This window comes from Delphinus delphis, chromosome 6 (assembly GCF_949987515.2).
Source record: "Delphinus delphis chromosome 6, mDelDel1.2, whole genome shotgun sequence".
In the NCBI taxonomy this organism is placed as follows: Eukaryota; Metazoa; Chordata; class Mammalia; order Artiodactyla; family Delphinidae; genus Delphinus; species Delphinus delphis.
Genome location: NC_082688.1, coordinates 33,168,870 through 33,186,963, shown reverse-complemented (window position 1 = coordinate 33,186,963; position 18,094 = coordinate 33,168,870). Strand labels below are relative to the sequence as shown.

General features: G+C 50.7%; 1 protein-coding gene across 1 annotated transcript in view; it reads right to left on the bottom strand.

Annotated features, from left to right (window-relative positions):
* Positions 1-14,995, bottom strand: part of GABBR2 (gamma-aminobutyric acid type B receptor subunit 2) — a 366,358-nt gene extending 351,363 nt beyond the window's left edge. Inside the window, exon 1 of the mRNA XM_060014449.1 lies at positions 14,675-14,995. Coding sequence (XP_059870432.1) covers positions 14,675-14,995 — 321 coding nt within the window. The remainder of the gene's footprint in view (positions 1-14,674) is intronic.
* Positions 14,996-18,094: the final 3,099 nt, after the last annotated feature.

Here is an 18,094-nt window from a genome sequence, read left to right as displayed (position 1 = left end):
GCCCAGCTGCCGGCCTTGGTTCCCTTCAGCTGCCGTGCTGGCCACAGAGGCTTGGGGTCTGCACTAAAACCAGGGCAGGGCCTTGTCCCCTGAGGGGGTCAACCCTGGGCCAAGGGAGTGTCAGAACCAAGATGGAAACTGAGGGTTACAGTTCTCAACACTGAGCACCTTCAGTTTACATTATATACACAGTCACCATCCCCAGAGCCTCCCCAGGGTGTCACAGAGGAGGAGGGACATTCCAGCATCAGTTCCCATATTCACACCAGCCTGCCCTTGACACCCCATGCCCTGGGCCCCCACTCCAAGCAAAGCTCCCCTCGGAGCTCTTTTTGCCCTTTCCTCCAGCAGACCCTGCTCTAAGCTATGTCACCCCTCAGACATGTCCTAACAATTTCAAACCCCAGAGGGAGGGATCAGGGTCTCACTCCTCTCCCTCCCAGGGGCCACTGTTCTTCAGACAGTGGGGCCACTGACCCCAGCAACCTTGAAGCTTCCTAACAGTAAGGGAGGGGCTTCTAGAATCATCTGAATACAGAGCCAGACCAGAGCAGGACCTTCTTCCAGTTACACCCACCTCCCTGGCTCCCCAAACTAGAAGCACCTGGCTTTTTATACGTGTGCAGTGAAAGAGCCATCCAGGTGACTCAAACTAAAACCCAGCAGAAGTCCTCAGCCTCAGAAGCCAGAACTCACAGCAATTCTCAGAGACCAGTTCTGCAACTTTCCGCCCCCGCCTCACCCCAGAACAGAAGTGTGTCATATCCCCAGTGGGTACTGTGCTCTGTGGCATCTGCTAAACACCCACTGGGCACCAGATCCAAATGCTTTTATCTTATTTAGTCCTCAAAACAATGCTGGTCATCTGCCATCAAACCTCCACGTTATACATCAGGGAAGGGAGGCCCCAAGCGAAGCGACCTCCCCAAGGTCACCCAGCAGGGCCGAGAGCCGGACCTGGGCCTCTCGGGCTCGGAAGTCCAAGCTTTCTCTACTGCGCCTTGCCTTCTCCGATGCACGTGTGAGTGCACCCAGCATAGTGCCTGGCGCATAGTAGGGTCTCAAGTAAGGACCTGTCATTTTGTCCACCGTGGAGCCACCAGGCTGGAATTAGGGCCACAGCCTGCCGAGGATCTAGAGTGGCCAAAACAAGGCCAATCAGATGGTCTCAAGACCAGCATCCACAGGAGCCCAGCCGGTGCTCTTCTGAGGGTGTCGTAGCTGGAGGGACTACTGGGGTCCCCAAATCTCTCAAACCAAACTCGTCATCTGCACACTGCCTGGCCTAGAACTCTGAGGTCTCAACGAAATACTTGTACATCTTTTGGCAAGAACCAAAGCTCTTTCTGGAGAAAATAAATACTATTAGCTCAGCACATGGGCATCCCAGCCTCCCACTCCTGGCCCAGTCTGGGCATTTCATATTTCAATCGGACGTGCCAGTCTTTGCCCCAGCCCCCAAACCTAGCAACCCCCATGATTTGCTGGCTTGGATCCCAAATCGCTGCTTGCAGCAGACGGCCCTAACTCCCACACCACCAAACTCCTGCCCTGGACCTTGTTCAATAGTTTGCCTGTGGATGGTCTTGGATCTGACACCTGCCAAAGACGAATGGCTGGACTCTGAAGACATCTGACAGATGTGAGGAAGACATGTTAATCACTTCTTGTTCTAGATGCTTCTGTAAGACAGCCTGCTAGGTCAGAAGACCACAGCTCCCTGGCTAACTGCTTCCACAGTGTTCTTATCCAATACTGTGCCCACCTTCTTTAATAGAAAGTTGAATGAATCACCTGTGTGAACAGCATCTCTGTGTCTTTGATAAAGTTGTTATTGGAGATATCCAAAGGCCCTGAGAGGACAACCCAGAATTAATTACTCTTTCTGTTTAGTTTCAGACACATCTGGTATCTGCAACTCTTTACGACTTTTTAAAGCCATTTCACATTAATCTATTTCTCTTTCTCTTTCTCTCTCCCTCCCTCCCTCCTCAACGATCTCCACAATAACTCCATGGACAAGCAGGGCAGGCATTATTATTATTCCCATTTTATAGACAATAAAACTAAGGTGTACACAAGTTAAACAACTACTTCAAGGTCATCCCCTAATGAGTACCAGAGACAGGTCACCCATGGCAAAAGCACAGAGCCCTTTCCACTGAACAACCTGGCCCTTAAGCTAAAAGATTTGTCTCTGGAGCCTAAAGGGAAACATGTTCTCCTGACATGGTAACACCAGAACGTTTCTCTCTTGCCTTCAAATCCAGTATGCAGGTGGAGCCATCCATTCCTCTGATGTCTGATCGTGTCTTCTCCCTCTGCTCCATTTAGAGGCTCAGTTGTGATCTTATCCAAAATGGTTACGTTGTACATTGTGTTTAGCGACACTCATGCAAAAAGCATTTGCTAAGCACTTACAATGTGCCAGGGGCCCATTCTAGGTGCTCGGACACGGAGGCACTCATCCACTCACAGATATCGCCAAGGGCCTGCAGACTGTGTCCTGGGCTCGGGGACATGGCAGGTGCAAAACAGATGACGTGCCTGTCCCCATGGGCTGGCCCAGCTCACAGCCAGGCTTGGCGGTGGACAACAGCCAGCAGTGACAACACTCAACTATAAGGACTCCACTGGGGTCAACAGCCCAGCCCCAGGCCCAGAGGAGATTCACCACTGAGCTCTCAGTGCACAGATGCTTCTGGAAATGGACAGGGATCCTTCTGGAAATGGACAGGGATTTAGAAACAACCACTTCACTTAGAATCCCATTCAGTGAAGCTCAGACACAGATCTCATACTTCTTGGCTGGCCTCAAACACACAATCCCCCACTGAAATAAGAACCAGTTTTTATGTGACTACACAGCATTTTATGTTTTCATATGCATTATAATAAAACAACAACGATAAAATTTAGTGGGTGCCTACTCAACATGGCCCCCTGTACTTAATGTTTTACATGCATGTTCTATGTCAGCCTTCAAAATAAGCCTCTGAGGGGCTTCCCTGGTGGCGCAGTGGTTGAGAGTCCGCCTGCCGATGCAGGGGACACGGGTTCATGCCCCGGTCCGGGAAGATCCCACGTGCCGCGGAGCGGCTAGGCCCGTGAGCCATGGCCGCTGAGCCTGCGCGTCCGGAACCTGTGCTCCGCAACGGGAGAGGCCACAACAGTGAGAGGCCCGCGTACCACAAAAAAAAAAAAAAAAAAAAAAAAGGCCTCTGAGAAAGGATCATCCCCATTTCACAGATGAGGACACTGAGGCTCAAGGAGTGAGCAGCAACAGCACACACACAGGTTTCTGATTCCATATGTGATGGTCTTTCCACAGTGTCCAGGTGTCTTCCCCACACTGCCCGGGCATCAGAAAACACATAGAAGCCATTATAAACAATCCTTCAGCACTCATCCATTCATTCTGCAAATATTTATTGAGCACCTACCATGTGCTAGAAACTGTGCGAGGCACTATTGTAAGCCAAAACAGACTAAGTTCACAGTGCCCTGGCAGAATAGGGGAAGACCAACATTAATCAAATAATCCAACAATTTAAAATTGCAACTGTGATAAGCACTACAAAGGTTCATGGTTCTTAGAGAAATTGTAATAGGGGGATTTTTCCCAATCAGGGAGGATGGAGAAAGCACACTTGAGCTGGTATGTAAAAGATGAAGAAAGATGGCAAAAGCCATTCCAGATGGTGGAAACAGCTTGTGCAAAGGTCCTTTGCACACTCTCTGAGCACAATCACCAGAGAAACTTGAAAGGAACACATGTCTAGGACCAGAGGGAAAGGGGAGAGTGCTCAGCAATGAAGCTGGGAGTGAACAGGGCAGACTACAGGGCCTTCAAGGGCACAAGGAGAAGTCTTGTTCCCATTCCCAGAACAATGATGAGTCAGGGTATCAAACAGGGAGGCCACCTGACCAGCATGCTGGGTCAGTGGTCCTAAAGGTCCTCTGCATCTGGGTGATAGCCCCTGCACCTGCCCCAGGCTGCACCATCACGCTCCTTATGCTGCATAGTGACGATCCCCGGTGGCCTCTCTTTGAAAGCACTGCTGTTTCAGACTCACCTCCACATGCCCTATAACCAGCCCTGGGCCTGGCACCAAGTAGGTGCTTAGCAAGTATGAGCTACATGTGTAAAGGAAGCACTACTGCTGCTCTCGACATGATCTAAGTCTAACAGGAGACACACACACAGAGACAAACACTGACACCCCGAGTAAACACTACAGGAGGTGACAAGTTCTGCCGAAGCAAGGGAAGCAGAGAGCGGATCCATGTGAGCTAGGTGTGTAGACAGACACACTTAAAGTGAGTAGAGAGTTCAGCGCCGCTGTGTGTCTGAGTGGGCGGACAGGGAAATGGGTGAGGATGAGGCTGAATTAGAGGGAGAGGCAAGCAGCTGGATGAAATTCATCCAAAAAAAGAGAAGCGGCAGCTACTGACAAAACGTGCCACTTGCTTTCATGGGAGGAAGATAACTCCCATATGAAGATGCTGTTTCACATTAGTATTTAAGCAGCAGAGATCAAAGTCAGACCATCCGATTGAAATCCCAGGGCACCACTTGGTCGGTTGTGATGTTAAATAAGTCACTTAACCTCTCTAAGCCTCATATGTAAAATGCAGACAATAATAGCAACTACCGCATCAAATTGGCGTGAGAATTAAATAAGTACTTGACATAGGACTGATAGGTGCTAAGCGCAGGATAAAGGTGAGTTACTGTTGTTGTAGTCTCTTTTCTTTCACCTACACACTTGCAAATAATGTTTCCTTTACCTTTTCCTTTTTTAAATGACAAGATTAGAAGCCCTCCAAAGGCTTCCCAACGTTTCTAGAATTCAGAGTCCAGCAAGGAGGTCAGAAGGGTCAGTCTGGCCCTGAGAGGACACTCTATGGAGTGACAGGCTAGCCAATTCTTCTTCTATCAAAGGCAAGGCGCTCTGAGCCAGGCTGGGTGGGAGCATTTGCATGGGCTCTGATCATACGCCCTGGAGTGGGCTTCCAGGTTCCTGTCTGCCAGTTAAATCCCTGAAACAATTCTGGGCATTCTCAGAAAAGCTTCAGTAAATGGGCAGTTCCAGAACCAAAGCGATTTGGACAATATAGTGATTATTATAAGGATGGCTGTTGCTTTCAAAATCAGTTCCCTCTGAACAAAGTCAAGTGGATCACGGGCAGCGTGTGAAAATATCATTTTCTCTCTGCCACCTCCTGACCCTATGCCAGGAGAGCGGCAATAATGCACCACTCCACAGTCCTTCTTTGGCTACATTTTATCTGAACGGTGACCGAGGATGTCCTTGCCAAATGGCAGGAGAAGGGGGGGGGGCGGTCTGCTTCAGCCAGCAGCTGTGGGACATGGGCACTGATGAAGACAGATGAATCCATTTACTCAGTACTTTGGATCTACCATGAATTTTCTACATGACAATGACACTTCATCCTTCCAGCAATGTAGACTGTTCAAAAAAGACTGAAAAAGTAGAAAGTTGGCAAAAGAAGAACACCCCAATCAGCCCCCAAAGGTGTCACAATGTTCATGCCCTTTACTCAAGCAAGAATTCCCAGACCTTCAAACATCAGCTCATAACCAATTTACTCTTATTTTGCACGTGATTCTAATAAACTTGGTTATCTGATTTGGGCTCCAGACCAAAACCAGGTCAGAGAAATAGTCACTCCAGACTGAGGTTACCCAGTTCCTGAATCAGTCCTGAGCACGGAAGGATGAAGAGCAGTAGCTTCCAGCCCAGGAGCAGGGCACCTGGAATATGTCTTGTTGTTCAGGGGATCCCAGGACACCTCTTTATTCACTATACTCAGATCTGCCACTAGATCACCTGGCTCACCAATGCTGATGACTTGGCTTCATTCCTACAGTGTCTACTAGGACGAGAGCCCAGTCCAGTCTCTGTGGCTCTCACAGTCCCTGGAGGTGGGAGTGGGGTATCAGAACCCGATTCCTACACCCACCAACTACCAGTTCGAATACTGCTCCAATAAACTAATCTTCTAAAACCATAATGCTTGTCAGATGCTGGAAAGTATTTCTTTCCCAGGTTTTGATGTTGGAGGATCTTGGAGGATGCTGTGTATGTTTGTCAGGGGAGAAGAGACTGACATTAGCTTTGCACAAAATCTTCTGTTGGAACATCCAACAAGTACCCTTTTCCCTCTGCACTCCACAACTACTGGGCCCCCCGAAGCACCGAAGTACGAATAAAGAGCAAGCAGAAAGCTCACCCCACATGGCTTGGCATACAAAGCACTTCTTCAATTTGTTACAACTACACTCATCTAGCCTCTTAGAATCAGAGAGCTGAGTTTCAGTCTTTTAGATCTATTTGTTTGTTCAATAAATGTTTACTGAGCTCCTGCTCTGTGCCTGGCCCTGAGATACTGCCTGGAGGGGCAGAGGTGTGCACAACGGACCCAGACACACCCCATGTCTGCCCTTGCAGTGCTTACAACGGAGCAGAGATCCTCAATCGGTGCTGCAATTCACAGAGGAGCAAAGACTTAGCAGCTAACCTAGCACCAGCACCTAGACTGCCGAGGTCTTAGCAACTAACCTAGCACCAGAACCCAGACCGCTGACCCCATCTGAAGCTCACACTTCCAACGTTTCAGCCTGGCACACCTGCTGGTTCCTAGAAAGGTACAGAGAGGAAGACATCTCACCAGCCTCACTGCACATCATTATATAAGCAGAGAGAATAAGAATAAAATAAAGGAGGAGATGAATGCAGATGCTCACTGGGCAACTTATGCCATTTAATTTTCTCACCTTCCTAGAACCAAAATAAGTAACAAAAAAAGTCAGCAATAAGAAGCCACTTACATTTAATTCCCAAACAACATGGGGAATGACCAAACAGGTGCCTCCAGAAGGGGTATGCCTTCCCCAGCATCCTCCCCTGACTCCTACCTACCACGGTTAGGTGACCAGCGGTTAGGCCATGAGATCCTCGAGGGCAGGGTCCATGTCACATCCAACTCCCAGAGCCTAGAAAAGGGCCTGGCAGAAAAATTTCTCCATTAGCGCGTGTAGAATTAGGACACTGAGGCAGAAATAGGTGGAGCTGTGGCAGCCATCTAGGTGGGCCACTCACGTCTCCTCTAAAAAGAGAACCTACAGGACAAGTACCATCAGCTAAGCCTTCAGCTGTAGCTTCAACATCTGTCATAGTGTTTAATTAAGCCAAGGACACATTTTTCCCAGGGAGCCTGCAGCCAGTGACTAAGTTGCACAGGGATTCTAGAGCCTGGCTCTTTTGGTCTCTAATATGTGACTGTTCTAATGGGCAATCTTTGCTCTGGAGCACCCCAATGGGCTGGCCAAGACTTTCTGAGACTCCTCCTCCCAACTCTCCTTCCTTCCCCTCTCCTTTCACAGGTGTCAGAACAGCATTGTGGTCTGAGGGTTTCCCTACCTCCTCTTTTATCTTTCACTGGTATTTCCCCCCAAAACTCTGGCACTTGTAAATCCATCTTGGCATGTACTTCTTGAAGGACCCCAAATGACAAGTGTCCAAGACATCCACATGCTCCTTTACACATCCCAGCCTCCTTTCAGGTTAAGTTGGTCAATGACTACTTCTGGTCAATGAAATATGAATAGAAATAATACATGTCACTTCCAAGTAAAGATGGTCAAAACCCAGTGTGCCTTCCCTGTGGATTCCTTCCTACTCGCCATCTTCTTGAAGCCAAAAGATGGAAGAGTGACAGCACAAGAGCAGCCTGGGGCCCTGTGTTCTCACTTGGAGAAGAGCCTCCCAGGAGGCTCTGACCCTCACTGGATTTGGGTGAACAATATATAAATTTGACTGTGTCAAGCAACAGAGATTTCAGGATTTGTTTGCTAACGCAGCATAGCCTAGTCCACCCTGACTAACAAAAGCTATATATCCTCTCTATATATTTATTTAGCACCTCTATTTTCACCCCTATCTTACACTTCCAGCTTGTTCATTTCCCTGTTGAAATCTCACATCTCTTCCCCTCACCTTCCCACAAGAGGGGAGGCCAAACACATGAACAAGAGCTCTTTAAAGATAAAGGTAGCAAGCTAACACGCTTAGCCCAATACCTAGTTCTAAACAGGCCCTGGTGTGTTATTCCACCCACCTTCTACTGGGTGTCTGGCTAGGTCTGAGGAATTGGTCAGGGGCAGGCACGGCATGGCCAAGGGTATTTCCCTCATACCAGGGAAGTTCAGGGGTTGTTGCTGGTGGGAACATGCAGAAGGCAGCTCAGCTTGATCCTGATATATGGGGTCCCCTAAGTCCTATGGTGATGGAGAGGTGGAGCAAAGACCCTGGGGAAGTGATCCAGAGAAACCATTCATCCTATGGGAAGTTAATTCAGAAGGCAGATTCTAATTTATTCACTTATAGTTCAGTTAAGCAAACATGCCCACTGGGCATCACTGATGCCCACTGTATGTAAAACCACTGGGGAATAGGACCAGCCCTGCCCTCACAGAGCTACAGTCCAGTGGGGGAGAAACAGACAAAGATGGCTATGACACACAGCAAAATGTAAGATGTGCTGGGAGATACACATGAATAAAGATCTCGTGCTCGCATGGTCTCTCTCCGACACCGCTCTCAGCAATGCGGCATTAGAAAGCAAGATTACAGATAACACGGCTTTACATTTACATCATGTTTTGAGGTTCCACATCCATCATGTTTATCCCTACTACAGATCTGTGAGGTCAACATAATCATCACCTCACGGTACAGGAATAACGAGAATAGTGACAAAACAGCAGTGAATATTTACTGAGCATTCACAGTGTACCAAGCACTGACTTACTTTACCCGGATGGTCTCATTTGTTCCCCACACCCTATCAGGCAGTTAGTATATTAGCCCCATTTTACAGATGAAGAAACAGAGGCAAAGTGGCTTGCCTAAGGTCACCAGGCAGGTACGTGGTACCCAATGGGGATACAAACCCAGGCCCCCTGACATGCTAAGAAGCTCATCTAACAGGTGCTTGGAGCTAGGGGAGCTGAAGGGTCTGGTTTTGTGCCCAGCCGCATCCCCGCAGGGACTCTCTCTCCTCGTTCCCCTGCAGTGTAACTGACTTCAGTTACTATCTTGCCTGCCAGATACCCCCGCTCATGTCATTGCTCCCCCTCTGCTGCCCCTCCCACCCAGTCAGGCCTCAGAGTGCCTCCATCCCCTCACACTGGCTCTCCATCTCTGCTCAGGCCCCAGTATCTCCCCCTTCAACTGCTACGATAGCTTCCTGACTTTTCTATCTCCACCCTCTCCTGTCTACCATTCAGCCTCTACGTTCTTATCGGCCTTAATCTCGTCACATCCATGTTTGAAAACCTCCCACAGCTCCTCACCACTCCAGAATAAAGTCTAAACTTCTTGACACGGCATTCAAGGCCTTTCATGCCCACCACCAGGCTGCCTTTCCCTCTACAAACCCTGCACTCAGGTGAAAACATAACAAGTCAGTGCTCCCCAGACACACTTCACACTTTGTGGCCTTTATCCTTTGATCCTGGGGATCCTTCCTAGGATCCAACCTCCATCTCCCTGAGCCCACACCTCTCTGTGTCAACATTATATTCACCCTTCCAGACTCATCTTGACTTCTTCTCCTCCAGGAGACCTAGATGTGAGCTTCCCTTTCTCTTAACGTCCCTGGCATCTATTGCTTCTTTCTTGAATTTAGCATTCCCCAAGTGGATATCCGTGATCAGACCCACCTGGCATCCACCCGCCTTTAACAGCCTCTGATGAACTTCGAGGAATCACCTCTTCCCCACTCTGTATTCATGTGGTTGGGTGGGGCTGGCCTCACCTCCTTCCTCCTCCATGAAAGGCTGGCGGATATCCCAGGCCCGTCAGCATCATGTTTTTGGTTCAGGGATAGACACATGACCCAACTCAAGCCAATGAGAGCTGAGCTTGGAATTTTTGCTGAAAACGTCAGGAAAGAAACAGTCTTCTTACTGGAGTTTCTAAACTGGGAGTGTGTAAACTTGCAGCTGCTAGGGGCCATCTGTACAGCCAAATGGGGAGAGCCTGACTGAGGGTGAAGCCAAACACAGAGGAAATCAGAGCCAAGCGACAGAGAGGGACTGGATTCAGCCATACCTGAATACAGCCCACTCCAGGATTTTTCAGCCACATGAACCAGTTAAAATTAGGTTTCTGTCACCTGTAACAAGGTTCCTAAGCAATACAACTACTAAGGGTGAGGTACCATGCAAGGCAATGGGGTATAACCACAAAGATGTGAGCCTGATTCTAAAAGAGCTCATTTTCTATCTCTTTATTTCTAAGAACGGCTATATTGAGATACAATTCACGTACCATAACATTCATTCTTTTAAAGTCTACAGTCCTATGGTTTTTAGTATAGTCACAGAAATGTGCAACCATCAAGACAGATTACTTTCTACCTTGCACTGAAAATGACAAGCATGTGCTTGCTCTGTTCTGCCCTGTGCACCAGCTCCTCTCCTGAGCCCAGTGCTGGGTTTACGCCTTTCTGTAGTACCAGCAACTGCAGTAGGTGCCCAATGGCTACTAAGCTGTACTCAGACCTCCTGAAAAGCTCGGCCTCCATCCAACAGTTGTTTAGGTCCTCTCTAAAGCACAATGAATGAGAGAACAGATATTTGGCAAAACCGCTCAAGAAAAGGATGTGCTCACCGATCACTAGGTTTTCTCTGGGTTTTCCAAGCTGGATCCCTGCAACAGGGTAGACCTTCTGAGAGGTGCACACCTGGAATGTGCTCCTTTGGCTCCCTGAACTTTTCCCAAGTTTATTACAGAATAATTTAAAATAGTAACAAGGGGAAAACATATAAATCCAACAGTAGGGGAATGATTTAATACTTATGGGGCACCCATAGGATAGAATAGTAAATAGCCACTAAAATTCATCTTTGCAAAGAAGATTTAAGGACATGGGGAAATAACCATGCTATAACATTAACTGAGTGAAACAAAATATAAAAGGGTGCATAGAGATTTCAAGCACACAAAATAGTAAACACCAGCAACTGGAAGGGAATAATACTAATTATTAGATGCAATTACCTTTGTGTAGGTGGATTATAGACAATTTTTTTCAATGCTTCTCTACAATTTTCTATTTTTCCAAAATGAAAATTACTTTAATCAAATCAGAAAAGCTGACATTATTTTTTAACTCATCCCTTGGTTATTATTTACTTTTATTAATGTGGCTACCAAAGAATGAGAAACAATCACATGAAGAACATTTCTGAACCTGCAAAACTTTTATGGAAAAAAAAGACACTGTCCCTCAGAGTCTTTTAAACAAACACGTAAGTAATGTAATCTACCATGTTTACCTTTTAACCTTGACTGCCAGGAGGCTCAGAGCTAAAATTTAATTTACAAAAATGCAGTAACCATCTTAGCCCAGGTTCTGGGTTCGGTAACTTGCATGCTTCTATGTGGTTTCTGATGCTTCCTTTTATCTGTTTTTTCAATTGTCTTGCTTGTGTTTTTATATACTCAAATCTTCCTTGGAATACATAAAGAAGTATTTGCTGATGTGATTTGAGGTACACCAGAGAAGAGAGGTCCTGCCTAGCAGATGCTCTGCTGGGATGTTTCATTTTTACAAACACATGGCACTGAGTGGGGCTTTGAATGCTTTATTGCTATTCTAATTACAGGAGAGGGGCAACTGAATAAGTGTGTGCGGGAGGCTCCTTTTTTGAGACAGGCTAGTCCCAATGATCAGATCAACACATGTTTTGCTAAATCTCCATCTCTTTGAAGACTGTGTGGACAGAGGTCCACCCTGGCTGCCCACTGTCTCTGGCCATTGACTGACAGCAAATGTTAGCAAAGCCAGCCAAAATGTGTTCAGCACATCCATCCTGCATTCAAGTCTACAGACAACAAGTGACACACCCAGCAAGTGACAAGGGGGTATACACAATCCATAAAGACATCCTATCTGAATAAAACAGGGTCCACACACTCTAACACAAGCCCCAAACACCCTTTAGATCACTGTGGATTTTGCTGCAATTACCCAGACTGATCCTTTACTTCGGCTTAGAGAGAAAGTACCTGTACTCTAAAGATGGACCACTTGAAAAAATTAAGTATTGTATCACCCGGGTGTTCTCCCAACCGTGACACTTCATGGCAAGAGATACATATTTGTTTGATTGTAAGCCAAGATTCTTTTTTTTTCTGGTGGTAACTTCACTGAGCCTTCATGAGATTTCAGAAGTGAGCAAAACAAATAAGCAGTCAATATTTTAGTTGTGACCATTTTATCACATCTGAAGTCACAATGTCCTACTTGTGAATCCACACCAGAGGAAAATGAAGGAAGGAAGGCAGGAAACGTTTATTTAGTGCTTACAGCATGCCAGACAGAGCACTGGCCGCTGCACCTGCCAGCTCAAGGCATTTTCCATTCCAGCCTGCTATCTCCCTTAAGCATCACAATACCATCCTGGGGAGTACATATAACAGTCCCAGTCTTTCAGAAGTGGAAATCTAGGCTTAGAGAGATCAATACCTTGCTCAAGGTCACCCACAGGGAAGATACTAGGTTTCTGACCAGAAGCCAGGTTAAAGCCACCCCAAAGCCCATGCTCGGTGCCCCTTCAAATGGCGAGATATGCTTCCCTGCTTGCGTGAGGCTGAGATTATACCCTCTGCCCTCCTTCCCCTGAGCTGAAGTGCCTTCTGACTGCCTCATCCTCTTGACTTTAGGCCCCCTCTCACTCAGAAAGTCATCAAGACACACTTGAAAAATAAAATATAAAAGCATCAACCCACACCCTGAAATTGAGCACCCTTCCCTTTGCTGCTACTAACAAGCTAATATGAAATCTCTTTCAGGGAAGCTTTCTGAAAGGAATAAATTGATGGCGAAAACATTATGCAGCTGACAATATTTGGTGATGATGCAAGCAGGGCTGCCCTGTCCATAAATGGTTTTGTCTCCAAAGAACCGGCTCTCCGTGTCCTTTCCAAAACAAAAATAGATAGACAGATAGATAGATAGATAGATAGATAGATATAGATGGAGCAACAGAGAAACAGTATCCAGAAGACATGGTTCGGTATAATTGCATTGCCCTCCCGTTTATGTGTGCCAGGCAACTACCCCAGAGAACTTGAAATGTTCTGGAGAAGACAGGAATGTCATTCAGAAATGATTCCACACGGGTTGGCTCTGCACAGCTACCCAGCTTACATCCTCCTGGGGCAGAGGAAGCTTCTCTGCTTGCAGCAGCCTGCGTGTACCACCACCAACTGCCACCCGTTTCTTCACCTTTTATTTACAGCGCAGAGCAGGCTGGTTCATCAGTGAAGGGAAGAGGTGGGGAATAAGATGCAATCCAGATTTCTGTTCTTTCTCCGGGGACCAAAAAAAGGGGGGGGGGCACACAGAGAAGGAAGTGTAGCCTAGGCTGCACGATCAACGCGGCAGCGCGACCCTGCTCTCAGAAAGGGGTTTGCACCAGGGCTCGAGCAGAAGCGCCCAAGGAGCCCCAGGAAGCCGGGTCAATCAAGCCCAGCGCCTCGGCCGGGCTTTGGCGCGGTGGAAGAGGCGCCAACCGAGCGTACTGCACAGGAAATCACTGCCCCCTTCAGGCCGCGTCTCAGATGCTGCGGCCGGAGCGTAAGGGCTCCCTCAGTCCCGAAAAACTCGCAAACCCGACCTCGCGCGGCCCGCGATCCCTCCTCTGAGCCCCCTAGGCGCACCCCAGCCCCCGGGCGGGCGGTGAAGGTGTGCACTGTTGCTGCAGCCGGAATGCAAGCTGAGGGTGTGAGGAGGGGGCTTGGGATGGAAAGCTCTCGGCTCTTCGGCTCCCCTCAGAGAAGGGGGCAGGGAGGGCAAACCGGGTGCTGCGCTCCAAGTCCGTGCTTCAAGTCTGCGCCCGGGGAAACTGCGCCTGCAGCCGCCCGGCCACCAGCAGCGGCGCGGCTGCACACCCTCGCGCGCCCGGGGCGAGACCTCATCAGGGCACTCTCTGATCAACCAGCCCGAGGGGGTCTCCTCAGAAAACCGCTCGGGCCATAGGCAGCGCCGGGTACATGCAGGCAGCAGCGCTGCAGAGCCGGCGGCCCCACGCCGGCCTGAGTAGTACTGGCTCCGAGCTCGTCCAGCCCTGCTGCGCCCTCCAGCCCCTCGGGTCCCCGAGTCCTCCGGACCTCAAAGCACAGCTCGGCTTTCCTGGATCCGAGAGCAGGCCCGTGGCCTCTCTAGCCCCGGATGGCCCAGTTTAGAGTCAATGCGCCTGTTCTTCCCACCTAGCACTCCACAGCCCCACCAGCGGGGACCTGGGCAGGGGCGACCACTGCAGGCTTTTGGGGAGGTTCAGTTACCACCTTCTCCACTCCTTCTCTGGGCAAAGGAGACCCTAGTCTTCTATCCCACACCCCACAAGAATACACACACATAGAATCCCAGAGGAGGAAGATGTTCAGCAAATCTTGGTACCGGCTGTGCCAACCAAGCCCGGCGGGACCCAGAGGGTAAGCACTGAGCCCCAGCCCGCGCGGTGCCCTCGGCAGGCTCAATCAGGGATCTGCCCATGGGCCAAAGCTTGCTTCTGTCCAACACGCCCTCCCCCATCGCCCCCACAGCCCCGACGGAACGGGCGGCCGACACTCACCTCGGTGTCGTAGAGCCGCAGGTCGAGGAAGTAGGGGCGCAGGAGCGACTCGTTGCGGATCTGCTCGATAGCCAGTTCCACGGCGGGGAGCACGCCGCGCCCGATGCTGCCCTTGGCCACCTCCTTGGTGAGCGGCATGAGGCCCATGATGGAGAGCGGAGGGCTGCTGGGCGGCGGCCGGGGGACACCCCGCGCCCAGCCCCAGGCCCCGGGCGCCAGCGGCAGCAGCAGCGGCAGCAGCAGGAGCAGCAGCAGGCGCGCGGGCGGCGGTGGCGGCGGCGGCGGCGGCCCGGGCTGCCCGGAGCTCGGCGGGGAAGCCATGCCGCGCCGCGGGCTGCGGGCGCCGGGTCACTCGGCCCGCATGGCCTGGCCCGGCCCGCCGCCCCGCGCCAAGCTCTCCCCGCGGCGCCCGCGCAATGGCGCCGGCCCCGGCCCCGGCTCCGGCTCGGGCTCCGGCTCGGCTCAGAACGGCCGCGGCGGCGGCAGCAGCGGCGCCCGTGACGGATCAATCACGCCGGGAAGGGGTGGGAACGAGCGGAGTGCGGGAGGCGGGGAACGAGCGAGCGAACGCGGAGAGGGGGGCCGGCGTCTTCGCGCGCGCCTCTCTCCAGCGCGGCTGCCCCGAACCGGGCCGCCTCCGCCCGCCCCCGTGCACGCTCTGAGCCGCTCTCCCGCCGGGAGCCGCTCGGCGGCAGCCTCCGGAGCCCGGCCGGGGGAGGGCGGGCGGTAGGAAACGCGAGAGGCGAAGGCGAGGCTGCTCCGCGGCGGCTCGGGCCGCCTCCGGGGACAGGGACTGGCCGTGCGCGCCGGGGGAGGGGAGGCACTGGCGCTGCGGCGGCCGCGGGGAGGGCCGCCTTCCCAGCGCACGCACACACACGCCCCCGGCCCTCCGCCGCGCGGGCTGCCCGCGACCGCCCGGGACCTTAGGGCCCGGGTATAGCGGCTGAGGGAACGAGGACGGCGTACTGGCACGCGCAGTGGCCGCCGCCGCTTCTCCGAGCGCTTCCTGTAGCACCTGCACGGTGATTTGGGACTGCTTCTTGGAGGTTTGGCTGGGAACGTCTGGTTTGCGAGCGCGCCACTGAGGCGTCCTAGAGGCACCTGCAGCCTACACTCCTCTGCTCTGCGCGGGTGTCTAGGGGGCCCTGACTGAGCCCGAAGGGGCGGCCAAAGATGCCAACGGCGTTCGAACGCCCCTTGGTACTGAGGTGTCCAGCCCTTTGGGCTTGGCTGAAAGCCCCCTCCTTCCCCACCAGACTGAGCCGCCCTTTGCCAACCCCAAGAGAATATGGTCTTCACCTTGCGTGTGCTACTGCCCCCTCCAGGCGTTTGACCTCCCCACGTCCCCATTACCGAAGGGGGCTCCGCCCTAGAAATCTGCCACCCACCCACCCCCGCCTCCCCAGGTCGGAGTACAGTCCTCAGGCCAGAGCGGATCCATGCTCCCCTCGACTTGGCCCTCTCTATAACAGGTAGCATCGACTGCACTGGCTAGCCTTAATTAAGCAAAGCAGTCCTGTAATCCGACCTAGAGCCTCAGGCCCCGTGTACCTCTCCAAGCTTGAAGAATACGAACCGTGGTGGTCATGAAAATACAAAATCCCAAGAGGTGAATAATAAGGGGGACACAATAGGACATCAAATCAGGAAACCTCCTTGAGCCTGAACCAACCATTGTGGGCAATATGGATGACCTTGTTAACAAGGTTGGGAATTTAACCTTCACTGAACACTTGCTACCTGCCTTATTATGGAACACACACAATAGCCCTAGGAACCAATACTGTGTTCATCATCCTCACTTTACAGACCAATACACAGAGAGGTTCCATAGCTTACTGAAGAACACAGAACTACTGAGAGAGGACTGAAACCCAGAGCCAGCAAGAGCTCTGTACACAGTGCAGTGGAAGTCAGGATGGGGAACAGGTTCCCCTGTGGGAAGGAAACTAGCTGCCCTGACTCTGAATTGTTCTGGACCTTGGTTCCCTTGGGCATGTAGTGAAGGAGCTGGACCACACGTTGTCCACAGACTCGCTCTTCTGGAGTGAGGCAGGGGCAGCCCTGAATCGTATGCTATGTTATTATCAGGAAGCATGAAGATGGAGAGGAGAGGCCGAGCCCAACTCCTGGAAAGTAACTTGGACAGTTCTGGGGAAACCAAGCCAAATTCTCCCTGTCCAACTCCTCTTTCTAGGCTTCTGCAGACACCACCTCCCAGGCTCCACTTAACCTTTCCAAGCTGGAGGGTTTGCAAGGGCAGAGCTCACTTGTGCATCTCCACCAAAAAAAAAAAAAAAAAAAAAAGTGGTCCAGAGGACAATGTAATCCCTAGATGCTCCCTCAGCTGGTATCTTGACATCACAGATATCCCCTAGTCATAGGCTTCCAGCATCTGCCATTCCTCAACTCCTCAGCTCAGGTTTCTGAATGAGCATTTTCACTTTTTTCCTTTTTTTTTCCCCTTAGTCATTTGTGTTTTCCTTGTAAGCCATGCCAATATGGAGTATCCGCTGACACCTACATCTGGGAATAAGTTGAAAGCTGGAATAACTTTGCTTGACATTTACTAAGTGGTTGAAGGCCCTGCCTGGCAACTACCTTTCAGCCTCTCTGTCTCCACCTATGGGGTGACCTGGCCTCTAGACACCTGGCCTGGGACCAGCCCTGACCCAAGGAGCTCCAATCTCACTCTCCAACAGTCTGGATCCAGGCCAAGCTGTGATCTCATGCCCCATTTCTGATGTCTGGGCATCCCTCTGGTTCCCAGATCCTATTCTGGCCTGTGTTCCAGTTTGGGTAACTGGATCCCCGGCATTCTTCCTTGGGTCTGAGTTACTGTCTTGGTTACCAGTCTCCACTCCATGTTCTTCTAAACCTGGAGTTCAGCCTCTTGCTTTATAATAATCATTCATTGCTTCAATCAATGTTTTGCAGTGTCTACTGTGTGCTGGGCAGTGTCCTAGGAGCGGAGGATACAGAAATAAACAAGCCAAACTAAAATCCCTGCCCTCATAAAATTGACATTCTAGTGGAGATAGAGAGACATAAACAGAAAGAAGAAGAAGATATTTTAGTATGTCAGTTTATGAAAAGTGCTATGGAGAACAATAAAGCAGGAAAGAGGACTGAGACTGACAGGGTGGGGCTGCAGTTTGAAACAGGGAGGTCACAGAAGGACATACTGAGATGACTTCACCAAAGACCTAAAGGAGGTAAGTAAGCAAAACATGCAAATAGTGTTCCAGGTGGAGGAACAGCAAGGGCAGAGGCTCTGAGACAGAAGTGTGCCTGGCATGTTCAAGGAACTGTCAGGAAGCCAGTATAGCTGGAGTGGAGTGAGCAAGGGGAAAAGCAGTAGTACCCAAGGTCAAAGGCAGGCGAGATCAGGTAGGACCTGGGCATTGTGAGGACTTTGGC